This window comes from Lethenteron reissneri, chromosome 25, assembly GCF_015708825.2.
Source record: "Lethenteron reissneri isolate LAM-NWPU_2019-01 chromosome 25, ASM1570882v1, whole genome shotgun sequence".
NCBI classification, from domain to species: Eukaryota; Metazoa; Chordata; class Hyperoartia; order Petromyzontiformes; family Petromyzontidae; genus Lethenteron; species Lethenteron reissneri.
The window spans coordinates 3,051,680-3,078,826 of NC_083803.1; the positions used below are offsets into that span (position 1 = coordinate 3,051,680).

General features: G+C 48.7%; 1 protein-coding gene across 1 annotated transcript in view; it reads left to right on the forward strand.

Moving 5' to 3' along the window:
* The window catches only part of SYNE1 (spectrin repeat containing nuclear envelope protein 1), a 163,708-nt gene that overhangs the window by 5,385 nt on the left and 131,176 nt on the right, over positions 1-27,147 (forward strand). Inside the window, 7 exon segments of the mRNA XM_061558914.1 lie at positions 15,884-15,945; positions 17,287-17,382; positions 17,682-17,765; positions 19,393-19,485; positions 20,460-20,632; positions 22,440-22,639; positions 23,116-23,225. Of these exon segments, the coding sequence (XP_061414898.1) occupies positions 15,884-15,945; positions 17,287-17,382; positions 17,682-17,765; positions 19,393-19,485; positions 20,460-20,632; positions 22,440-22,639; positions 23,116-23,225 (818 nt within the window).

Below are 27,147 nucleotides of genomic sequence, written 5' to 3' on the forward strand. Positions count from 1 at the left end.
TTTTTTTGTTTGCAGAAAATAACCGTCCTCTAGAAAAGTTTGGAGGAAGGATAATTAAGGATTCATTCCAATTTATCCAAGCCCATTGTCAAATTGACACATTCATAAGTGAATAATCGGTCATATCCACTTGTGAAGGGTGCAGTTCGAATGTGAAAGTGCACAACAATTATTATCGTATCGTGGCTCTTTGCAGACAGATTCACATATATCCAAATCGAATTGAAATTTGGCTGCTATCGGTGGCATCTGATGATAGTCGTATTTATAATTTCCTTGCCACTGGCGATATTAGTTAAATATAGACACGTGCCTTTATGAAAACATTATTTATGAACTCCGCTCCAAATAACTGGTTTTAATAGGGTCACATTGTTTTGCTGGAATTGGCCATTAATTGTTAAAATATTTCCATCAAGGTCAGAAAAAATACACGAGCTACGCCAATTAACCCCAATTTCCCCACACCTCCGATTAGCACGGTTGGCTACGTACGGCGCGAAAGAAGTTCAACATACGCAGATACTCTATTTGGCGTACGTGTACGAAACTTGAAATGCCCGCAGCAATACAAGCCTCGGTCGCGTTGCAGCGCGACACCGAAGTGACGAGACGGGGAGCCAAACGCGCGCGTGCGAGTCGAATTGGTTGAATGACATTCCTGAGGATGCCCCATTACTGTGCACGGCAAACACAGAGCCCCCCCACCCCCACCTCTTCCCCTGCTTGGCACTGCGCCACTGTGATGTGTGCACATGGTGGGGTGGGTGGGCTTTGTATCCACCGCTGCGAGCAAGCAGGGACTTGCCACCTAGCCGCTCGCTCGTCTCCCCGGCCACACCGCGTGCGACTCAATCGAGGCCGTTTCCCGGAGACCGGAGCCCGACCTGGCGGATTTGCCCTTCCCCGGCTGCACGTGCTCTTTCTTGAGAGACACTTCGCTCGCAAGGGCTCAGTGTGTAAATGAAGCCGTCTCTTAGAAACGAGCATTGTTGTCACCTGGCTGCCATGGGGACGAGGTTTTGGATGGTTACAATCAGACGCGCTAGTAATCGCGTTTCGGCTTGAGCACGGCCCGGTGTTGTTGGCTGTTTGGGATTAAGCACAAATGCGGTGATGCAAGCAGACGGTGGTGTACTTTGGATTCAAGCACGACCGTGCATTATTACACGTGCATATGTACAGACCCTTTTGTCAATCCACTGCTGTATGATGGCCTCCTCCCAATGTCATACGGGTCGCGGGGGTTCATTTGACAATATTTAACAGCGCTGGTCAATGTGGGTTAATGCAGGCAAGGAGCAAAAACGTGGGGGCATAGTACAGTACAATGTATTGTGCACTGCTCCCTGCTGACAACATAGCCCAGCAGCCTATAACAACCCTGCCGTGCATGGTGGTCATGATCTTCAAAGCACTCGATCCTACTTCGCTTCCGAGATATGATTTGGTCAAAGATCATCACTACAATGCTGAGTGTGACACACAGCGGTTGCCTTGGTGAAGTTGGAGCACTCGTGTTCGCGCGATGGAGTGCACATCCTTCAGGCAGTTAAGTGCGATGTTCACACGCTTAAAAACAACCTGAGTTGTAAATTGCAATCGAGAAGTTAGTGTCATTGGAGCAATTCACGGGGATGTTTATGTAAGCAAGTGATTGCTGTTGCTTGTCTCGGAGTTCAGTGATTCCACAGCCTCCCATGGCCCTGTGTGAGACTTAAGTGACGTGGAGCAAGTTGCCACCTCATCCTGCATCCGAATAAAAGCCCTGTGCCTGCGCGTGTGTGATGAAAGCTTGACAAATGGCCAGAGCTTAACAGAGTAAAGGGTAAAATTCAAAGGCATCATAAGCATACATAAGCACGGTCGTTTCACTGATCAAATATATTGCTTCAAACTCTCCCAACTCATTGAGTTGCCCCTTGCTGTAAATGATTAAGATCCAGTAATGGGAAAATACATTTTCAGATTAAAAACTAACGAAGCAAGTTTTACGAGGCTAGAGTAGAGAACGTTCACATGGCAGGCATGTGTGTGGGCATACACTTCCCCTATTGAGACAGAATTCAGGAAAATTGAGAAATTACCCAAGTGTACGTTAAAATGCAAAAAAAACAAGGAACTTGAGAATGTAATAAAAACGTCCGCCGTGATAAATGAGCGTCGGACACACATTCGAAGGTATATCACACATGCTGTCTGGATTGCTGGATGTGGCTGGTGAAAGCACTCGATAATTTGCGGACGCTCGTGAAGGCAGTCCCCTCGTGTCTGCAATCGCACGTGCCAGGTGAACTCGGTGTGCAGCCACAAACGTGCGGCTATAGACGGCCAGGTCACCGTGACATGTTCACACGCAAGGTGCTGCGCTGTCAAATCCTGGGAGCTGCACGGTTTCCCCCGAGATGCAAAAAGCAATTGTTATATCTCCTGCCGCACTCGGCGGCTGTCTGCTCCCCAGTCTCCGTGAGATGAGGGGTGGCATTTTTGTTGTTGTTGTTGTACCACATCACACATCAAGTCTGGGCTTAACATCCTACAAATTTGACGTAGCGGCGTTTAAGTCTGCCGCCGGCTGGTTCGTTCCTGTTGCTGCCGTGTGGTGTGGCAAGGTTAGTTGCGGTGGCAAGCGCTTTTGTGATCTTGGGGTGCCGACGATGAGTCCGCGGCCTCCACGTCAGGGTGGTGGAGCAGAGTTATGAGGTCCATCCCAACCACGGCGATGTGAGCGTCGGAGCGTGCGCAAGGCCTGAGATTGTGCCCTTCGTTAGTGTGCCATTTGTCGTAGTTCCAATTACGATGCATGGCCTCTGCGTTCAGTGAAGGGCACGGCAATCGTTGCTGGTTGGTGGTCGTGCAGCACTGTACTGTGCATCCTTAGAATAGTATCCTTTATAGACCTGTACGGTCCGATAAACTAAAACGTATACTATGACATATTACCGATATGGCACTCTCTACGGTATAGAGCCTGCATTCAGATTGGTATTTAAATGATCGTCAAAATTCAAAAAGGCCTGTAATGTGTTTGGTTAGAAAGAGGTATGTTTGCAGTGGCCCGGAGCGATGCACCGGAGCTACGTTGCATATTTCTTCTCTTCGCCGTAGCAGCTCTCACACAGAGTTTGATAGCCTAAGGGGGGAGTCCTTGATTTTCCACATCTGGCTCAAAAATGACTTTACGACGAAGCCACTTTTTGCATTAAAGCAGAATAACTAGTTCTACGGACGTCATCACTGATTGCACTTAGAGGTGAAATCTCTCATCATACCACCTGGTTTCAGTTTAACGACGAGCCTGGCACGTGCCGGGTGCGCTGTTCGTGCGAGTCGCCGTGCGTCGTGCCGCACCAGCTTACCGTGATATGCCACGAGCGTTTTGTGGTTTATTTTCTTTTGCTGCGGGGGGCGGGGGGGGTTGGGGGGCTTGGCGAGGTTGGTTGAGGCTTGTGGCCGGAATCTACTCGCCGGGCGTGGCTGCGGTCAGCGCTCACCGTTGACGCCCGCTCGCTCCGGGGAGCTCCCCGCGCCGCGCCTTTGGGCCCTCTCGGGTGTGAATGGCATGATATTTGGACGTGACGGCGCTGCATCGGAATTAATGCCGTGTCCGTGGGCGTTTCCCGAGTTAATCTGATGCAAACTTGGGAGTTAGACAGTTTTAAGGCCGCTGTTATAATTTAAGCTACAGAGAAAGAGAGAGAAACACATCAATTTGTTAGTTTGTCATTCTGTTGGTGTTTTTTGACATCTGTACGTTGAGCTGTTGCAATTATATTTAGCGAAGTTGCCTCGAGCAACGCTCTAGATATATGGCGGTGAAGGTGGCTTGTTTACCTGATGAAAAGAATGGTGGTTGTGAAAAAAAAGTACAGTTTCCACCAGTGTGATATTTCTTCAATTAATGCGCATTCCTTGCCTGGGCCTCGAGCTTGGAGAATTAACTCTGTGGGGGGGCCTGCCGGTTGCCTCGACGACGCCATGGGGCTGTGCCTTGGCCAAGGATGCGTGGAAGCAGGCCAGCCGTTCCGTGAAACATCGCCCGGGCCCTCTATGACTTAACAGCAGTTTCTCGCAGTGGCCGTGTTGTTTGGCGAAACATTGCCATGGATTTGTGTTTCTTTGTGTGAAATGGCTGGGCGTGAATAAGACGCATTTCATACTGGATTGACACGAATTTAATCACTTTAATTGTACGATGATTGTCAATCAGTTGGCGTTCGGCCGATTGTGGGGCGTGCCGGTGTGGGGAGATGACAGGGCGGAGTTTCGCCTTGCTCTGTGCCCCTGGCGCTGTCATTCTGATGACAGTCGTGCGAGAACTTCGCGGCACAGGTGTGCTCCCGTGAACAGGTGGATGACGGGCCCATAGCTGATCACAGGACTGCCCCCCCTCCTCCTCCTCCACCCCCAGAGCCAATAGCACTTCACCGCTGATACATTCTAATTATAGGCTCACAATCAAACTGCTTGAAATGTAATTGCATACTTGATGGGGAACACATTTTAATTAAGCCTTTTTTTGTTGACTATGCATGGTTTAGATTAATTTGACTATGGCTAATTATTTCCGAGCAGGATTGTGGAAATACTTATTTTTTATATTCTACTCTGGTTGGTGAAATATATTAGTAAAAAATTGCCAACAAGTAGAACATAAGAGCTGTATTCATGTCGATGCCACAGTGCTAGATTTCTTGGCATAATTCTCTAAAAAAGTTGTGGCTGCGTATTGTGAAATGTCATTGTACAATGGCTCCATTCTTTTCTGACAATTAGGACGCCATTGTGACTCAAACATTCTTAATCATGTGTGTGCCTTTAAGCATTTCATCTGGGCCAAATGCCACCTCTCAATGGCTGCCACGCCCGCGGTGTTTCCTTATTTCGATCTTTGTAAACTCCGAAAAACATTTATTTTCCAAATGCTGTTGCGCTGTATTGTAGTTGGAATCTGGCAGGTTGTTTCAACGTTCATTTCCGACGAGAAGTCACGGAACAGATTTTAATCTTTAATTCCACAAGCGAGGACCAACCTCTTCAGCTGTGCGGCGAGCAGCCTGGTGGAAAGTGGAGCACTCCCACTGCCTGTTCACCGACAACAATCAATGACTCTCCGAGGCACACGTTTCATCTGCCCCCATGACTGCAAATCCATGGGCGTACAGTGAACAGACAGTTCTGAATTACGTTCACTTTCGGAGAAGACTGCAGTCCGTGCCGTGTGGTTGTGAACAGAATCACGATGGTTTTATTAAAGCACAGCGGCCATTTGGCTTCTCTGCACCATTCAAGAGAGAGAGAGTGAAGCGAGAGGCAGCCCTGCTGCAAGGAGTGGTCATTTCCTGCCCGTGTTTGTGGCAGGATGCGTGCTGTGGCTGCCATTTAGGTCCTGGAATCATTAGTCATCTCATTGTACTTCTCCTTCCAAGGTTGGCCACAACTGTGACGAGAGCACTTCGTTTAAGTGGCGGCCTCTCTCTCTTTAATGACCAAAAACCCCACTTTTAATCTCTTTTCATACTTGCCAGCGATTCATCTGCCGTGGGTGTGCAAGGCATAATGAATGTGCATATTACGTTTAACGGAACCAGGGCGCTCAACACTGACACTCACGCCTACTTGACATTGCAGAGTGTTGTGTGTGTGCCTTTTTGTTTAATGTCTGAGCAACATCAGTAAACTCGAGCGCGTGTCAACCACGCGCTCTGGTAGCGACGTTCAATGTATTTTTTTTTGCCTAAAAACCCTTGCCCAGAACACACAGCGACTATGTAGCCCTATTCATAGTGAACAGGGGTCACGTGCAAATGTCAGGGCGCATGGCATCGCCCTGTTAAACTTTCATGGCTGACAAAATCTCATTTCTGACAGACGCACAACTACACAATCATAAACAGGGATAGAGACAATCTGGGTGCTCAGACGCCGTGCGCGACTCGCAATTGTGACTTTACATTGGCCCAACGTGAGCTGGACCAACTGGTTCGTGCACTATTACATCGATGACCACTTGAACCTGTGCAGGGCGTGTATTTTTGGGAGGAGAAGAAAATAGTAATAATCTTGCTGTGCGTTCTTATTCGCTGCATCGGGCATTATTAATGGAGGAATGCGACTGTATCGTGTGGTGGGGGCATTCCTCGCAAACGCACGAGGGGGCAGTGCAGTGCTGCCCAGCCGGTATCACGAGTGGCATTGTTTACCACAAGTTTTTGTTAGTCGAAAGCGCCAAGGGTGACTTTCGGAAATCAACATTTTTATTTGTGCTGGAGGAATCCGAAGAGCTATGAAGCTATTTTCACACATGTACAGTAGGGGCACGGAGTCGGAATGTGACAACAACAAACAATACAAAAACAGGGGTGGCTTTCAGAGATCTGAATCAGAATGTTTATGTATACTGGAGAAGTCCGATGAGTTGTAAAGCTCTTTTTTCACAGATGTCCAGTCGGGGCACGTGGTCAGAAAGTTACAACAAACAATACAATAACACGATAGGCGTGCAAAGTATAGGAAAGGTAAGCGAATCACAAAAAAAAAAACTAATTTTATTTAACCACTGAGCTATTAGCTTCATTTTAAGAAGCTGCCTGGCCACAAATGATCGCTCAACGAAGTGGCTAATGTGGACATTTATAGCAGGTAAATAATTATCTAAACGTATGTTTATAAATGTGGAGGGAAACATCGAAAAACCCGGAGAAAAACATCTACACGACCACGGCGAGAACATGCAAACTCCAAATATACAGGCATCATGTTCAGAGTCGAGCCCCCGACGCTGACGCCTGTAGATTTGGAGTTTGGTTTGCCGAGTTGCACATCAAAGCAAATGCAACCACTGGTTAAAACACTGTAAATCCATCGGCCTAATTGAGGGGTGCTTTGAAAGCATGCACGGTTTATTCCATTGGCTGGATATTTCCCTCTGTGGTATGTGTGTAATTGTGTATGGTACTAGCTGTACTACCCGGCTTCGCCCGGGACTTGTATCCACCACGGCCGGCCGCCTTTGTCTCCCCAGTGGCGATGTTAATACGCCACACCAGTTACTCGTTTTGCGGCTGAGTCCCTCCCTCACCTATCTCCCTCCCTCACCACTGTCCCTCCCTCACCACTCTCCCTCCCTCACCACTCTCCCTCCCTCACCACTCTCCCTCCCTCACCACTCACGCACGGCCGCCTTTGTCTCCCCAGTCGCGATGTTAATACGCCACACCAGTTACTCGTTTGAGGCTGAGTCGACCTAGGGGAGGTTCAAATAATCGTCACCGGTGGTGGCCGTGAGCGGGAATGGAACTCGGTTCGCCGGGTTGGTAGCGCAGCGTAGCGTTAACCACTACACCCACCGCTCCTCACACACCACACACGCACAGACACACACACAGACACACGCAGACACACACAGACAGACACACACACACAGACACACAGACAGCACGCTAACCACTACACTACCGCTCCCCACACACCACACACAAACACACACATACATACACACAAACACATACACAATACACACACACATACATGCAGACACACAGACAGACACATAACACACATACATACACACATACATACACAGAAACACATACACACACATACATACAAACACACATACATACACACAAACACATACACACACGTACATACACACATACATACAGACACGCAGACATACACATAAACACATAAAAAAACCGACATACATACACACACACATACAAACACACAAACACATACACACACATACATACACACAAACATAGAGACACACAGACATACACATAAACACATACACACATACACATGACCCGGCTTCGCCCGGGACTTGGATCCACCACGGCCGGCCGCCTTTGTCTCCCCAGTGCCGATGTGAAAACGGCACACCAGTTACTCGTTTTGAGGCTGAGTCCCTCCCTCGCCACTCTCCCTCCCTCGCCACTCTCCCTCCCTCACGACTCTGTAGAGGACGTGAAACTTTTATGAATTTACCTTAGATTCGCGTGGTGGGTGTCGAGGCCTAGCACCGTGCAGAGCCTCCCGCCTCGCCTGATTTTCCCACCCGGCTGACGCTGGGTACGGGTGCCGGTCCCCCCCCCCCCCTAGCGTTTGAACAATACTGAGTAATGGCTATTATTTAATTAATTACGGAGCCTATGAAAGTGGCGAAGGCGTGGCTAGCCATTGGCAGGGGCAACCGCCGTCCAATGAAAGTGCAGCCCTTGGCGAAGGCGTCGCTAGCCGTTGCCAGGTCCAATGAAAGCGGCGAAGGCGTCGCTAGCCGTTGGCAGGGGCAACCGGCGTCCAATGAAAGTGCGTATGGTCCGGAGACACACAGACACACAGACAGACAGACAGATTCACGATTTTATATATATAGATATATGGTTCAGCGTGAGCGTCTTGTGTAGTTCAGCTACAATGCTGCATTCATTTATTTATATTTCTGCCACCCTTGTACGCGAGCGTGGATCATGGATGTTTGTGACTTGTAAACGCTCTGCCAGGGATGTGTCACTTTTAATTTGTCACGTATGGCTGCAAACCATCAACTCCTTGTTCCAGCGTTTGGCTTTTTTTTATTTCAGAACCGTGATTCTGGAGTAAGACCGTGACAGAATGAACCAGAGCGTGTAGATGTCCAAAATACAAACAACAGTGTCGTTTGTGTGAATGTTGCATTGAAGTAAGCGACGCTAGCATAGCCCGAAATGAGAAGACCATTCAGTAAATTTGGAACACGGGGATCGTGCCCCTGGTGTGTGACCGAGAGCCATCTCTCACCGTGTCCACCACGGCTGCTCCACAGCACAGCTGTACCACAGCACACCTGTACCACAGTACACCTGTACCACAGCACAGCTGTACCACAGCACACCGGTACCACACCATCCCAGCTTCACGGTGGCATGAGGTTACATGCGCAAGAGTTATCCTCGCGTTCTACTCTGTGGCCCAGTTACACATTTCATCACGTCGTAGGCACTGGGTGGAAACCGATTGTCTTAATAGTTACTTTAATTTATAAAGCATCTACATACTAAGAGCGTCTCATGTAGCTGGCTTTACAAAGTGATTATATTAACATAAACAGTATAATTCTAGATTTGAAGCTTTCGTGACTGCAATGATTCATACTCTTAGGTTTCTTCGGTAAAGTCACGTAGGTAAAAAATAAAATTAATAAAAGTAATAATAGAAATAAATGTATTATTATTATCTATTATTACTTTTATTAATTTTATTTTTTACCTACGTGACTTTACCGAAGAAACCTAAGAGTATAAACAGTATACACAGACCGGGCACGTCGCACTGGGCGAAGACCCAGGGGCCGGCCCAGGACACGTTGGCGGGACTATGGGGCCGTCCATAAATGACGTCACGCACCTAAGGGGGGGGGGGGTCAGACATTTGTGACGATGTGTGACGAGGGGGAGGTGGTTTGAGAAATGTGACGTCACGTAAAAATGCGCAACTTTAAATAAATACAGACAACACGTTCTACTTAATTAAATAGACTTTTAAATAAATGTTTTCTCCTACAACATCAGAGTGCAGCGCCATATTAAATACGCACTACAACGACAATAGTTTAAAGCGATTTGAAGCATGTTTTTTTGGGGGGGGGGGCAGAGCTTTGTGACGTCATATTTGAGGGGGGGGTCTGACTTTTTGTGACGCCGTGTGACGAGGGGGCGGGGTTGAAAAATCGTCAAAAATCGCGTGACGTCATTTATGGACGGCCCCTGTATAGTAGTGCATAGTAATGTAGAGCTAGAGTCTGTCGCCAGGTAAAGGATGTCTGGACGACCCTACTCAACACGCTGCCGCCGCGACCCTCACCAGGACAAACGGAAGTATACACAGACAACACAACATCATTTATGCAAAAAAAAACGACAGCTAAAGAAAAAAAAGCTCAGCTTATTGAACATCAGTGCGATTGAGTGTGCACGAGTTGTCCCGGACACCTCGGCTCCCACGCCAACGATGAATCGCACTGCAATTTGTTTGTAGCAAAAAGAGGAACAGGGGAAGCGGAGTGACAAATTGGTGTAAAGTGGGAGGGTGGAGACTGGAGAGGTGAGAAAATCGAGGAAAGGGGCCTTCGGAGAGTAACCACTATTCGGTAGAGGGCAGCCCAAATGTGTGGACCTCGACGGAAGGGAATCAGCGCTGGAGACAACCAAGGGGAGATGATCACATGCATTGACAGCAGCAAAGAATAAAGAGGGAGCTGACACAGTTTAATGTTGGATTTCACCAAGTTTCACCTAAAATCAAGAGAAAGATACCTTGAGATAGCACCATCTGCATTTGACAGCCACGGCAAAGGCAGTGTTGTCTTCGAATGCTCGGACATATAGATGTGTACTCGGATATGTACATGTGTACATATCCATGTATGTATAGGTGTACGCTTTGTCAGTGCACTGCTGGACGAGGAACTCCCTATGCCGTCCAAATGATCGGGGTTATTTGACCATACTTCACCATACCGGTCATTGCGGTGTTGGTGAAGGCGGGGGAGCATCGACATAGGGGCATAACAAGCAGAGTACAATAATGGGGTTTGCTGCACTGCCTTCTGCTGTCCACTATGAGCTCTGCAGGACGTGGCCGCACATGAGATGGGACGTACACAGTGACAATCAGGCTCGCAGTCCCTTCCTCTCAGCCGCGTGTGAGCAGGGCCAGTTGCGTCACTGTCACTCACTCTGCTCTATACTTGTTCTCTCAAGTGCACATTCTCCACATCGCCAGAGTAATGAGACGATCAATGCCACGTGGAGGGAATGCTTCACCTATCAGCAGGATAAATCAGCGTGCAGCCACGTACAGCAGAGATTGATCATTTGCCGGACATTGGAGGATTTGAAGTGGATGAAACCCAGATTTAGAGCAATGTAGAGCCCCATCTGCTTTTCAGCGTCTCCCACGTCAGGTGCTGCCACTGGATTAAGAGTGAATTCTAAGGCCGGTATGAAGGATATGCTTAACCACTAGGATCAAATGTGTCTGATTGACTCGTGTGTGCTTATGTAAGTCAGAATCAGCAGTTTGACAACTTGCATCGAGTTTTTTTTCAACCCGTAATTGATTATTCGATGGCTTAGGGAGGTCTTCATTCAGTAATTGTTCAATCATGGTGGGGACATGTTAACTGCCTCGCCTTGTATACAGGAGGTCGTGGGTTAGATCTCGACCCTAATGCCTGTATATTTGGAGTTTGCACGTTCTCCCCGTAGTCGCGTTGATTTTTCTCCGGGTCTTCTGGTTTTTTCCTCCACATTTCGAAATATGCATTTAGAGTGTTTGACTGATATAAATTTTGACATGATAAGCCACTTCGTTGAGCTATCATTTGTGGCCAGGTCGCTTCTGAAAAATAGCTAAATAGCTCAGTGGGTCTTACCTGGTAAAATAAAAAAAATAGTTTAGAATAGTTTTTAGAATGACACCGTGGTGTCTATAATCAGTTCAAGTATGCTTGTCGTGATGCTGTCGGCAACATTGAATGGATACTCATAGTTTGACTGTTTTATAAATTATTCATCTTTCTGAAAAAAATACCTTGATAAATGAATAACATGAGTAAAATTACCATTCCATATTTGAATTTGTAGAGGATCTGAAGAAGGCAACCACATCACAAAACCGCATAAAACAGCCGGACGCTTGCTGATCTCTGCATGAACCACCAACCCGACGGCTGAGTCGTTTCATCAGAGAAGTGCATCGCCACAGGGCCCAGCTTTCTCCCGCTAACGTGGAGCTGTCGGTGTGAGATAGTATGTTTGACCTCAAAGAATTTGGACCCAGCTTTCAGAATACTTTGTATTTTTTTAACCTTCCAGGCTACAATCATGGTTCATGGTTTGGGTTCTGATCCTGACCCGTCGGGGACATAATTAGTTCGGCTAAAGAGGGAGGTTAACATAAACCACCATCGGTGGTGGGGTTCGAATAATAATAATAATACTTTAATTTTATAAAGCATCATTCATCCTAATAGCACCCCTTAACGCTGTACAATGGGGGCGCTGCGGTGACGAGGTGTTAACTACCTCGCCTGGTATGCAGGAGGTCGTGGGTTCGATCCTGAACATGAGGCCTGTATATTTGGAGTTTGCATGTTCTCCCCATGGTCGTGTATATTTTTCTTTAGGTCCTCTGGTTTTTCCCTCCACATTGAGAAACATGCGTTTAGAGTATTTGATATGATTGTCCACGTAAGCCACTTCATTGGGCTATCATTTGTGACCAGGTCACTTAAGTAAAAGAGCTATATAGCTCAGTGGACCTTACCTGGTAAAATTAATATATACAGCCACTACCAAGAAAATGAAAACACGACTCGCGAGCAAAACAAAAATAAGAAATTACACCAAAACAAATAACAAAAGAAGGCTATCACATCATGTTAAGAGAAGAGTATTCTGACCCCGGGTTCACAATTATAAGTGGGAGGGAGGGGGGGTCCATAGACTAACTCACACTGGGGTGCTGGCGAGACGAGTAGGTGGTTCGTCCACAGCAAGTGTCCGCGCTCTGAATGTAAAGGTCACACTCACACACACTGTCCGCAGGGTAATGTTTTAGTGCCCCCACCTGTTGTCTGTGCTGCGTCGTCGGCGTCAGGAGGGTTACGAGGTAGGGGCTCTCATGCCTCTGGCGTTGGGGGATTTTTGGAGCCTGCAGTGGACATTGACAGTGAGGTCACGGGGGTTAGGGGTGGTTTGTCCTTGCTGGTGGTCAAAAAACACATTGGGTCATTTATATATAGTCATTATAATTATATATTATCTGACTCCTGTATCTGATTGCATTAGTTTAATGATGTGTTTATTTGGTATAGTTATGACTGGACGGCTTAGTATTTATTGCCATGAAAGACCGTAATTTTTACGGAGTGCGCTGAGATTTCTTCAATTTGGATCATGAGCCAGACCCACGTGCTCAACCCACATGGCATTAGCCCCTCTTCTAAAAATAAGATCCGATCAGGCTGGGTGCCAACACGTTATGCTCACCTTTACCCTACAGCACCACATTCAAACACCTCTTCCTTGGAGCACTGCGATCAGTCCGAAGCCATTATTGGTCGTGTAATGTATTCGTCCATAGGAATTCTGTGCGAGGACATTTTTTAACCTCATTATAGGGCGACCCGGCCTCAGGCATCTGGGAAACTAATTTCACGTCTCATTCCTTAGAGACCAGACTTACCTGCTGCACTGAGCAATTCATTCTATGTACGAATAAATTAGAAGAGATACACTTTTTCCTCCGTTCTCGGATAGTCTCTGGAACATTCTCATCTGTGAATCTGCGATGAAAATTCCACATTTCTATGGCAGGGACCAGTCTTTAAATAGAACAATTTGTGTTATACATCTCTTGCCAGTGGCATCTTCGTGATAAATAAACGAGGTTTTTGTTGCATGCTGAGGCTAATGCGAGCAACACAGAACTTGTGAGAAAACGTCTTGATGAAATTTCCACTTTTCTCCCGACATCTGGCTTAGTTTTGGGTTGCATTGTTTCCCCCCCCCCCACCCCCCAGCTTCACAGAAAGGCCTTTGACAAGTGTAATGTTCTGTTTAGATCGTGTAAAAAAAATGAACGCTTCCTCGCCAAAACAAAACGCTTTAGGAGTTGAAAGTCGTTGCATGGTGATGTGTAGCGGCTTCACTTCCGACAGAAAAAAAAATCCCCTTCGTCACGATACAGCCCAAAAGCATCACAAGAAGCACAGCGCGGCCGTGTTTATATAAAAGGGGTTTGGGGAGATTTTGCACAGGGCAGTGGCAGTGAGTGGCACATAAACAGCTCCGTGTTGGACACGAGCTCTTGATACGGTGGGCTGCCACAATGCGCATTGTCCCACCGCCACTCGGCCAGCCTCCACGTAGCCCCAGCGCTGCTCACGTGGCTGGCCTCCGGCGGAGAGGTGGACGGTGCTGCTGGGGCTATGTTTAGAAACAAAACTTGCTCTCGGAGTTGCGGGCATATTTCCCGCCAGTGCCAATTTCAACTTTTCCATGATTGGTTGGTTCAGCGCAGAGTGCTTTTTTTTGCTTTAGGGATATAGGAGGTAGCCTGCATTACTTGGAGGGGGAGGGCTGGGGAGTGGAGTGGAGAGAGAGTGGTGGGAGTGTGCACTGCCCGAACGGTCACCAGCTGCAGGCGCACGACGCATGGCGCTCCGGCTCCGGGATACGAGAGCAGTTTTCCCTCCGCCGCCCGTACGAGATGCCGCTTAGGTGATGTCATTTCCTGTTGTTGAAGTCTTAAGTAAAACGAAGAGAACAATCTCGGCTGAAACTTTCCTCTGAAAAGGAGCTGACGGTGTGGTCAATGAGTTGGGTTCCACACATGAGAAAAATCTGCGACCGTTGAGGAGGCGACGACATGAAAGCACGCCTCCTGATTTTTGGACTCACGCCTTGAGCTGCCATGGCTGAGAAGCAGGATTTTGAGATCCCCAAAGTGACATCCATCAACCTGGTGACTGGATTCTTTCAGTTCCTGCGCGGTGAGTACCAGACTCGGTGCCACTGACCTTGTCCGTGGCACCGCTGGAGGGACACGTGACTTGTTTATTTTGGAGCCAGCCTTCATGGCATGCCGGTGACCCACAGCTCCAAGAGGCACTGCCAATGGCTTTAGTGCTTACTGTCATGTATTTATAGCATGAACTTCATGACAACGTATGTAATTTGCACGAGCTTACAACTTTCCACTGTGTCCTTCACCGGTTCCTAACTTTGCCTGTGCAGGTTTCATCTAACCAGAGGAAATTGAGCTGTGTCAAACGCTTAATTGATTCATACCATCTGCTCAGCACGCATGCTCGTAGGGAACAGTACACACCACTGATTCACACATTTTCTTTCAGTTGTCTCGCCATATACCTGCCACAAATATGCCCGTGTACTTATGGCTTTTCTCTGTTGTACGCTGTGGAACTTATGCCGTGGTTATAGATGCCTGCGTATGTAATTATTTTCAGTCTTGCACACTGTGGAATGTTTTGGTGTTACATGTTTTTGCCATAACCAAATGGCCAGAACGCACGGTGCTGGCGATTTCACTCAATCTTGCCGATGCTCTCGCCAAAAATCAGACGAAAATAAAACATTTGTCAAAAAAACATCCTGAATTAACCCTTTAAAAAAGGAGGAGATGCCCAGGTGGCTCCGAGTTCAGAGCGTTGGGCTGACACCGCAGAGATGCTGGGTTTGAATCCAGACAACCGCCTGTGATTAAACTGGGTTCTCAAGTATAGTGAGTTGGATGGATTTAGACTGGTCACCAATTACTGCACACACACACACACAAAAAGCCCCAACACACTGCATTTGTTTCTTTGCTTGGTTAAATCCCAGCTTTGATTGTTACTGAAAAATATATTGGTTTGTTTAACACGTATTGGTTTGACTGTCACGTGACGGACATTACTCTCAATGGCCGAGCGAGTGAGAAAGTGCTGCCGCCCAATGTGTGGGCCAGAGTTCAGAGGTAGTTCTTTGGAATCTGCTTCCGTGGGCCATTCTCTGACATGAAGGGTTGCATTGCTGTGGGTGGCTTGTTTGTTTCAGGACATGATGCTGAATGCACAATCAGGATACATTTTGTTGATAAAAAGCCAAAAAAAGTTGACCAAGGGTGGCCAAAACTGCCACGCATGCACAAGATTGCTGTCCAATACGAGTATCTGCATGCTAAAATGTGTTTGCATTGAAATACTGATGAAATTAGATTTCGTGACCTTTGTGATGTGGTGCTTAAAGTTAACTTTTTCACAGGCATGCTGCATTTCTTCTTCAGAACACTGCATCTTAACTGGGAAATTTGTGTTTATTTTCTTCAGATGAACAAGAAGCGGTACAGAAGAGGACATTCACAAAATGGATCAACTCCCATTTGGCTCTGGTGAGGTGTGCACCGCTGTTGGCTATATATTCCACTCTGTCTAGCGGAGATTTGCTCCTTGCCAGGAGTTGTGATTTTGCGTCGCGGAATTGGTACATTCAGTTAAGTTGAGAAACTGCCGATCTTGTGAACTTTACACGGTGATTTACTTGTACAGCATTCCCTTTCTATAAATCGATACAACAGATAATCGCCAGGCTTTGCGGTAGTTTCATTTCAATCGCTTGAAAAGTAAGTCATTCGAAATATCAGCTTCATCCGCGGAGAACGTAGCTTGAACGCGGTCGGCGGGCTATGCCGTGTGGAATGCAGCTGTAACGAGCGAGTGAATGAGTAAACGAGTGGGGAGCATGCGGCGGTGGTGGTGGGAGCCTTCTGGGCTGTGGTTCGGTTGGCCAGTGCGCCCATCCACTGCTCTTGTTTTGGCAGTCGCTTGGAGACCACGTCAAACACAACGCGGAGTCTTGCAGCACCAGGCCCAAGCCAAGCCCAACACTTTTGTTCTACCGCAGTGGGGGGTAGGGAGCGTTTGTCGAGCAGTTTTTTAGCGGCAAAGTACGGTGTGAAAAGCAAAAGTAGCTTTGCTTACTTGGGTTGTCGGTAACACAAATGTGTACAAATATACTATGAAGGTAGCATTGTGGATTTTGCTCCGTTGATATAGGCTGGAATTTGTAACGTGCGTCTGAAACGTTCTTTAGATCCATTGATCCCTGGGTCTCGAGAGCTGTCGGCGCACTTTGTATTTACTGAATTGGAAAGATATGGTTGGCTGGATACTTCTTGACTTGTGTTTAAGCATTTGAAATAGATATTAATACATGACAAATAAGGAATTTGTCCCTACAAAAAACACAAACATTGCCATTTTCTAAGTTATGCATTTAAATAAGATGCAAACGATGTATGTGGTGTGTATGGTACTGTCAACTAAACACCATTGGCTTAAGCCTCACACTGAAAGGGCCAATGCACAACATTTAAATAGTTTGTGATAGGCTTTTGAAAGTGCTACACCATTGACAAAAAGAGCATTGTGTACATTTTGGAAAGCGTGTTCAGTGTGTGCGTCTACGTGCATTAATTGTGACGTAGAGGTTAGCGTACCACGCTATGAACCCAGACGCACAAGTTTGATACCCACTCATTGTCACTATTGGTGACAAATTTCTGATCTGGTCCTGGGTCTTTGCTTAATAGACTCAGCCTTAAATAAGTAACTGGAGTATAAACATGAGCACTCGGGGACAAAAGCAGCCGGACACTGTGTGCTTGTTAACAACACTTGCCCCGACAATTTTCTAAAGGCTATTCGGGGGATCTTTGTCTTTGTTTGTTCAGCACAAGCCCCCGCTGGTGGTCGATGACCTCTTCAAGGATCTCAGGGATGGCGTGAGGCTCATCGCTCTGCTGGAGGTGCTGACTGGAGAGCGCCTGGTAAAACATCTCACTCTTCTCTCTCCTCTCTCACGTGGCTCCATTCCTGGGCTGCTCAACAAATAAACGAATAGCCGCACATTCAAGGCTGCTCTTCTCACGGAGCTCGTTGTTCTCGTGATTTTGTGACACAAGTGAATAAATAATCATTTGTTGCTCAAACGTGCGTGTATAATGTCGCTACCGAGCACATGGCAACACATTAAATGGCAGCGATTGTATTTTTCCTCCGCGTACGCCTGATTATTTTACGTGGCCTAAAGCCAGGATTTGCTTTGTCTCGGCCGTTGCCTTTGCAGCCTTACGAGCAGGGACGGCAGCTGAAGCGCATCCACGCCCTGAGCAACATCGGCACCGCCCTGAAGTTCATGGAGGCGCGGCGGGTGAGTCTCATCCACCCATCGGGGGTCTCGCGGGGCCCCCCACCCCCCCATCACAGTGGGGATTGTTCGCAAGGCTCCCGGCGTCGCGTGAAAGCAGTGGCCTCTTGTGTTGTTGGTGCAATGCTATTAATCTTGAGCTCACCGAAGACCAAATCCAACAGTGGGAGAAAGTTAAATCGTCCAACTTTAGAATATGCTCTCATGTGTAACCCGCTTCACGTGCATTAATTGGAAAATATACAAGTCGACATATAATATACAGGACATTTACGCAATTGTCCGTTGCGCCGCCACACGTATCCCACGTGCTTTGTTTAAAGTGAACTAGGTTAACGCGAATGTGTAGCTCTGGACAGCAGTATAGTATCCCAGACATGTGGGAAGTTGCCCTTTGCGATAATTGCAGTTCTAAAGTGTTGTTGTCGTGTTCCCCGTTCGCCGCTCCCCGCTGCAGACACGACACGGCGACTCTCCGGTACAGTGCTCAGAGGTCACCGTTGTGTGTCGTTGCGTTGTCCCCGAGATAGACGCCATTGTGTTTTTGGGGGATTCGCGTGCGCCGCATCGTTCCACGCTGTGTCCGTGCCGCATTCAGGCATTTTCCCATCGCAGTGGCTGGGTCAAAAGCAGTGCCAAAGTCAGCAGCCGCACTGTTGCCCATTGTCAGTAGAAATTCAGGTGGAGCAGATTGTCGGTGTCCATAACCTTACTTCAAAGCAACAACATACGGAAGCAGTGTGTGAGGCCGTGATTAGAGTGCTGCATGGTGGTGTCCGGCATCGCAATGTGTCCAGGTAAATTTATAAAGTTTACATTTTGCCGACAACAAAAGTGCCCTGAATGCACCCGATCTCGATAAATATCAGAGGCTAAGCAGGATTTGAATCTGGTTAGCATTGGGATGGGAAGCTGCCTAAGATTAATCTAGTGTTGGCTGTGAGGTAGCCAAAAGATATCAGTATAGCGATGTATTCCTGAAACTATTTCCGTGTAACCTTTGACTGTTACCCCCTGTGTTTGGGTTTTCTCCAAATACTCGAAATCATTCCTGCATGCCAAACACCAAATCATGGATGTTTTGCCAAACATCCCAATGTAGGAATCTACTAAAATAAACACGAGACACTCAGGGAGAGTAAACAAGGACAAAACTGTGAATATGACTCGTAGTGCAGTGACATTTGAAGATAAGATCGCAAGGTGGAGATATCAGCAGTGTTTTTCATTTGCCACCGACAGTTACCATGCTGCACAATTACGTTTTCTGTCACCATTCGAGAGCTCCACACTCTCCGGTGTGCCTAATTCGATAGCATGGGAGTGCGGCTGCTAACTTTACTCTTTGACAGCACGTCATGGGCAAGGAAATCCTCCGATTGTCTTTTTTTGTGGAATCATCATTTCACCCTGACGCCGTATTTTTCCACTGAGCACCATTGTGTTTTTCTCTCATAAATGTGCTTAAGAATGAGGTTATGAGTGCCAAAAAAAATCATCATGCTCATCAGGAGGCTTGCTTTTCAAAAAGAGCTACCAACATTCACTTTTGGCTGTGCATTGAGAAATCAGTTTATTTAGAACTGTAATAAAACACACCATAACATATGAAATTTTGTGTTTCCTTCAGATCAAACTTGTGAACATAAATGCCCCATACATTGCCGACGGAAAGCCGTCCATCGTGCTGGGTTTGATATGGACCATCATCCTCTACTTCCAGGTTCGTTCACTAGCAGCACTGCAAGTCACTTAGTGATGGTTTGAGTGGTTTACCAGCAGTGTTCTTCACAGAAAACCACTTCTCTTGCTTGAATTTTTCAACAAATATCTTTCAAAGCGCCAGACTGCCAGGTTCATGCGCAAACAACCACAGTGTCTCAAATGTGTAAACCATGTGCTTCGTTATACAATGGCATGTATGTAAAATGCTTGTTACTCTCTTGCTGTTCTCTTTGTGGGATGACCCGCAATGTAATCTGTGGCAGACCCATTTAACACTCAACTCTTGCTTGTGCTGTTGCTGAAACACGGGGAGCGGACCGTTTGGTAGTGCATTTGTCACTTTTTGCAGAGGCTCGTGGTTCGAATCCAGCTGCCGCCCTGGTTATTGCTCCGGGTGTATCAACCATAAAATACGCACCGTCTGCTTCACAAGTGGACATTAAAGATTACAGGACATTATTCGGCAGAATATGCCATTTTGTGCTGGTATTTTGGTCCAAATTTCCCGAAATTGACAATTCACCTGCAAATTACTCAATTGGGAATTTACGTAACAATTAGCGCCCCCTACTGCAGAAACTGGGCAGGAACTTCCTGAAAAAGAGTCATGAGCCTCAGTGAGCTTTTCCTGGATAAAACAATCATGATATTAATACATTTCGATGGCCGCGCATTAACCCAAACTTGTCACTGCAAGGCTCTTGCGCTTGAATTAAATATTCCCCACTTGTACCCGATTAGTGTAGCTAAGATGCTTGCAGTGATGGATAACAAACGTTTACGCGCCGTTTCGAAGTGGTAGAACCTCACGTGGTAGCAGGCCGTATGAAATGAAATCGCAGGTCATATGAAATGAAGTCGCAGGCCATAGCTTCTCCACGCCCTGCTGAAGCAGCTGGACAATATCGTCGTCGGAAGCGCGTATGATGCCCGCTTGCTGTTCCCCCAATGTGCGGACGCGTGTGTGAGCAGATCGAAGAAGCGACAAACAACCTGCTGCCCATCTCGCCGTGGAGCAGCGAAACGTCGCTGAGCAGCATGGAGGGGTCCTCCACCGGCAGCCCGCAGCGCAAGCGCCGCCAAACTCCCATGCGTAGCACCGCCAAGAAAGCGCTGCTCAAGTGGGTGCAGCTGGTCGTTCCCAGGTGAGAGAGGAAAGGCCCTGCGGACTGTGGGCTTCGGTGAGCCGTGGAAACCATATTGGAACGGAGGTTTTGGAACTGGGCCATCTGTCGAGATGGGAGATGGTGGAGAGGAAGTTTGCGTGCCTCTGGAGAGATGTGCTGAAGGCGAGAGAGATTAAGTATGTAAGAATCAGAGATGCATGTCTTTATGTTTGTATGTATGTATATTGAACTTCTTTCGCACCGTACACAGCCAACCATGCTTATCAGAGGTGCGGGGGAAAGACAACAAACTAAACACAAGAAAGGAGAACAAACGAATATAACTGAGCCGCGTCGGCGATTAAATACAAACATGGACACAGATGTTGTTTATCTTGTGAAGAAAGACATTGAAATTACTGAATATTCACGTGAATCGAAATAATGTACTGATTCATCTTCTTGGTTCTTTCGGTAAAGTCACGTAGAAGGGAAATAATAAAATAATAAAAATAAAACATAATAAAATAATTCTCACGACGTTTCGGCCACAACGCAAGCAGCCGTCCTCAGGTGAAGAACAGGTCTGTCGGACGCTGTCTTTCCGACAGACCTGTTCTTCACCTGAGGACGGCTGCTTGCGTTGTGGCCGAAACGTCGTGAGAATTATTTTATTATTTTATTATTTCCTTTCTACGTGACTTTACCGAAAGAACCAAGAAGATGAATCCCTGCAGTCACGAAAGCTTTAAATCGAAATGTACTGATTGTCTAAGTATGGCTCGTTTGTTATTCCACTGCTGGATAAGGGCCTCCCCACGCCTGTATGGGTCGTGGGGGTTATTTGGCCATAGTTCACCACGGTGGTAACTGCGGGTTGGTGAAGGCGGTGAGCGTAGACGTGGAAGCAGAGACGTGGAGTACTGAAATGGTATTGTATTTTTTAAACATTAATATTTAACGAGAATAATTTTCGTTTTTTTTTTGCCATGTTTGATTTTACAAACGGCTCAATGAAATGCAAAACAACTGTTAATATCCTTCTATAATTTACTAGCAAAAAATGTATTTCACCTGAACAACAGCTGCACGCTTTTAAAAATAGACTCGATTGAAACGTGTTAGTTATAAAAAATTGTATTCGATTGCGGAGGCTGTTACTGGCCCTATTACAGTCAAGAGCCCGACTGTTGCAACGACTGTGCTGCCATAGGGGCACTCGAGAAGACGCGTTGGGCATCAATCACGTGACTTGTAAAACAGCCGCCACTGCAGCCATGGGCTCGGCGGGAGGCAGAGCGCCGGGAGACATGAAGGCAGCCGCCTCGGCATGCAAGAGGAGTGAGGGACAGTGCGCGTGGGCGTGCGTGCGCCACTGCAATGCTCCTCCTAGGAGTCTAGGAGACACTTGGAGACTGCGAGCATAGGGAGACGCTGAGAGTGTTGCAGGAGAGAGCGCGGCGCGAGTGCCAGTGCAGATGGCAGGGGCAGTGCTCGCCTGCCGTGGCTGCCCATCTCCCGCGCTGTGCTGCCGCACTGCCGCTTGTGGACAGTGCAAGCGTGAAAAACCCCATCCATACATTCGGTAGCGTGGGCTGCTTGATGGGTGCGTGGGGAATGGAAGTGGGAGATTGTGTTGCGGGGCATTCGGCGCGGAGGCTTAAGTGTGCGACTCGTCCCTGACAGCAGACGCTCATGCTCATGGAGCGAGTGCGAGTCTTGTTTTGAGTTTGCTGCGTGACTGACGATGGGCTGTCATCCTCACCTGGCTCCCCCTTCCCCTGTCACCGGCCCGTCACCTCTGCTCTGCGTCGCTGCCCTTCGTTGGCTCCTTTCGTCTGGAAAGTCGAGTGGGGGGCACCGAGATTCGCGACTTCGGTGCCAGCTGGCGCACGGGCATCGCCTTCCACATGATGATCCGCGCCATTCAGCCAGAGCTGGTGAACCTCGAGAAAGTCACGCAGAGGTCCAACCACGACAATCTCGAGGAGGCCTTCATCGTTGCTGAGGAAAAGCTTGGGATTCCTCGCCTGCTGGATCCCATAGGTGATGTCCTGGTTGCGGCACCGCCGCCACCTATATATTAATAACACACTATACATAGTTAACTTAATAATTAATTCTGTCATGCCTAGGCTTATGAATTGCCACCTTTACCAAATATATACTCCCACTGTTAGCACGGTTGGCTACGCACAGTGCGAAAGAAATTCAACATACTCACATACATCTTGAGATGCAGTCACATTTAAACACCGCCATATAAATGTAAGTATTGTAGAAGAGATCTGTGTTGACCTGAATGTAGCTGGTGCTCATCTCTGTTGACGGATCTGAGCCGTTGGTGGAAATTATACAGAAACCAGTCTTTCCATAGAAAAGACAAATCATTGCTAAATAACAAAACGACAAACATCTGGCATCACTCAGCACCTTCTACTGGTTCCTTGGGCAGTCGCTGCCGTTTGTGTGCGAGTGATGCACGCGCGCAACCTCCCCGTCTGTCTGCCCCGCCGCGGTAGACGTGGACGTGGACAAGCCGGACGAGAAGATCATCATGACGTACGTGGCGCAGTTCCTCAAGCACTACCCCAACGCGGCCGAGTCTGAGGGGAACTTTCTCGGCGACGAGGTACAGCACAGAGCCCCACCCCCCACGTCCCCCACGTCCCCCACGTCCCCCACGTCCCCCACGTCCCCCACGATCCCCATGTCCCCCGACCTCCGTTGTCCCTGAGTGAAGTGTGTTCATCTCACCATCCTCCATTCCCTATCGAGTGTCCCGCAGCTCACTGTCAAACCTTTCTCTTTTTCTTTTGCGTGTTGTCTACAACGTGCTCGCTCTTCGTGTTGCATTCGAGATGCTGTTCCTCCGAGTTGTCATCGTGATGGGTAATACGACAACATTGTGTACCACTCTTGTCAGGTGTCCCTGTCAACCATCCCTACCTTTGCTCTGTCTGTTCCTAAGCTGCAGGTAAGGCCTGGGTTGTCCGCTCGCTGCTACTGTGGTGCAGACTGCTGCTGCTAACAAGCTGCCGTCTGCTGTGTTACACTTGTTCCAGCCCCCCTAATGACGTTTCTTGTGCAGTGTGGAGTTTGTAACTTTTTTTTCCGAGTTTGCATATGACACTAACTATGTTGTGACATTGATTGCATGGCACCGGTTTAATTTTTAATTTGATTGCTGGCACAGAGGCATGTGATCGTTTTCACACTTTAATTGCCGTTTGAAGTGCAATGATAAGAGCACATTTGTAATAAAAGGACTCGAACACTTCTTTCTGTCTTCGTGTCTTTATTCAGGTTCACGTCTTTACCCACACGGCACTCTGTTATAACTCCTGTATTTGTAGCCCCCGGCTATTCACTGCTATTATAGCTTCCTCACCCCTCTGACTCTCTGCTTCATCTACTGTAACCTCCTCCCTGCAGACTTGCTGCTACCCCTATGTGCAGACCCTCTGGCTGTCACTGTATGCAGACCCGCTGCCCACTCTCTCTGTGCAGCCCCGCTGCTGACTGCAGCCTCCTTGCTGCTTCGGGTCGGTCACCGCTGGCCAACGGTGCCGATCCTCGCTTCCCCCGTGTTCGTGGCGATCTCGCCACACCCCGCTTCGCCCTACGTGGCCTTCCTCTGTTCCTGGCTCCCAGTCACTCCCCCTGCTCTTCCGGTTCCCCTCCTTTTATACTCAACCCCTCTCCCCCCACGTGACCTAACTCCTCCCCCCCTGACGGCACCTCAGAAGGGCCGTTTACAACCGCATTACATCACCCTCCCCCCTAAAGAAAATCCAGCCGACCTCGGCTGAATTGCAACCTGAAAAGCAATGCGGGTGTAAAGGGCCAACACGCAAAAAGACACGAAGCATTGAAGAACATTATAACAATAACACAACACAACACAATCTAACGAAACGTGAGGGATTTCGAGCGAGTACGGATAGCCGGGCCGTCCCGGACGGTCGGCGGCCCACCCGCCGAGCGGGAACGTGGAAGGGTTTTAGGGGCGACGGGCGCAAGTTCTTCCGTCGCCATTGGAGGCCCGCCACTGTCCCGCTCGCGTCCAGAAACATCCCGTACTCGCGTCCGCGGAGGGATAGGAAGAGCTGCAGGTCCCGTGGGTTCTGCGGCTCCGGTCGGCGTCCCACAAGCGGAAGGTCCTCCTCCCTGCGCTGTCACGGCCGGCTTGTCTGTGAAGGGTACGACAGGCGCTCTCGCAAGGTCAGCAGACACAGGCAAGGGCGAGTCGGCAGCAACAGACCCCGGCAAGGCAACTTGGGGAGATGACGCATCCGGCCGTGGGGCAATGTATGGCTTCAACCGGGACGTGTGCACGAACCAACGCCGTGCACCAACCTGAACACGCGCCGACTGTGGGTTGGGAACCTCAATGAGGCGGACCGGACCCTGCCAAGGTCGATGTAATTTAGGAGATGTACCTGGCCGCACCTGTGGGCAATGAAGCCAGGCCAGGTCCCCCTTTTTCCAGGGACACTCCCCCTTTGAACGTCGGGCACACCGCTCATTCCTGGCCTGAGCCTTGGCAGTAGCCATGCGGGCATTTTCCCTCGCCTCAGCGACACGCCGAACGTTGTCCTTAATATACTCAGGAAGAGGCTTAACAGGCCCCCTCGCACCGGTTCCCAACTGGTCATGAATCGGCGGCACGTTCTCACGGCCGTACATAAGGAAAAACGGCGAGTATCCAGTAGCCGCGTGCGGCGTCATGCGATACGCCGAAAGCACCCCAGGGATATGCAAATCCCAATCAGATTGGTTTTCCCCGACTGTATGGCACAGCATGGCGGACAGAGTCCGATTCAACCGTTCCACCATACCATCCGTTTGCGGGTGGTAGGGGGACGTCCGTATCTTTTTAGTTCCAAGAGCCGCACACACCTCCCCCAACAATTTAGACGAAAAGTTACGTCCCTGATCCGTAAGGAGCCTCTCCGGAGCCCCTTTGTCCATTACATACCCAAATAGAAAGGCGTCCGTGATAGACGCCGCTGACTGGTCAGGCAAGGGCCAGGCCATCGGCCAGCGAGAGAGGTACTCCACCCCCACCAGTAAATACTTATTTCCTTTAGCTGATGGCGGAAAGGGTCCCAAAATATCTAACGCCACCAACTCATTAACCCGAGATACTTTAATCGATTGTATCGGCGGAACATATGGATGTTTAGGCGGCTTACGGCGGGCACAATCGGGACACGCGCGAACGTGACCGACGACATCCGTCGTCATGCCGTGCCAATAATAGTCTCGTTGCAGCGTCAATAGGGTTTTCTGCACCCCCAGGTGTAAAAGTGTGTCACAGTGCAAAGATCTAATCAACTCATAGCGCAATGACGCAGGCACAACGAGACGCCAGTGTTCCTGTATCCCTTCCCTCCACATCAGTAACCCATCTCGGAGAGCAGTTTCCGAATTACCACCCGCACCGACTTCCTTACCCGCCTTCTCCGTTCGTTTCCGTAACGACACCAAAGAATCGTCCAACATTTGCTCCCGAATCCACACAGACCTTGGAAGACGCAAAATCCCGTCAGCCGGTCCCCCTTCAACCGGTCCCGGTGTAAGCGGAGGTTCGAGAACATCCACTGCCCGCGCGACAGGCTGAGGGGGGGGCTGAGCCGGTCCACACCTATGCGTCCCCGACGCACACGCACAAGGGGATTGTTGCGGCAACCTGGACAGTGCGTCCGCGTTAGCGTGACGCACACCCTTCCGATGGTGAATTTGGAAGGAGAATTCTTGCAACGTGTCCAGCCATCTCGCCAATTGTCCGGATGGCTGGTCCATCTTAAGAGCGTACTGCAAGGCCGCATGGTCCGTTCGGACAATAAACGACCGACCGTACAGATACGGTCGAAATTGGCGGAGAAAATACACAATAGCCAAAAGTTCCCTGCGAGTGACGCAGTAACGAGTTTCCGCGGGAGACAAAACCCGACTCCCGTACGCCACCACACGCTCAACACCACCTTTTGACTGGGACAACACCGCCCCAATCCCGGTGTCACTCGCATCAGTATCCAGAATGAAGGGATGTTCAAAATCCGGATAATCCAACGTCGGCGCAGTAGCCAGTAGGTCGCGCAGGCTCCGAAACGCCGCCTCCTCCGGCGGTCCCCACACAAATTTGTGCCCCTTCCCAGTAAGGAGATGCAAAGGCCTGGCGATAGTAGCGAAATTCGGAACAAACCTCCGGTAATATGAGGCGAACCCCAAAAACCGACGCACATCACCCACCGTGGCGGGGGTTGCCCAATCCCGGACACACGCAGTTTTCTCTGGATCCGTGGCCACCCCGTCCGCACTAACAATATGTCCCAAGTATCGAACGGAACGTTGCAGTAGATGACATTTCTTAGGCTTGAATTTCAAATTAGCAGAACGCATTCTGGCAAAAACGGCCTCCAACCGCAATAAATGCTCATCAAATGTGCGGCTGAAGACAATAATATCATCTAAATAAATGAGACATGTCTCCCACTGCAACCCCGTCAATACCAACTCCATCAATCTCTGAAAGGTGGCAGGGGCTG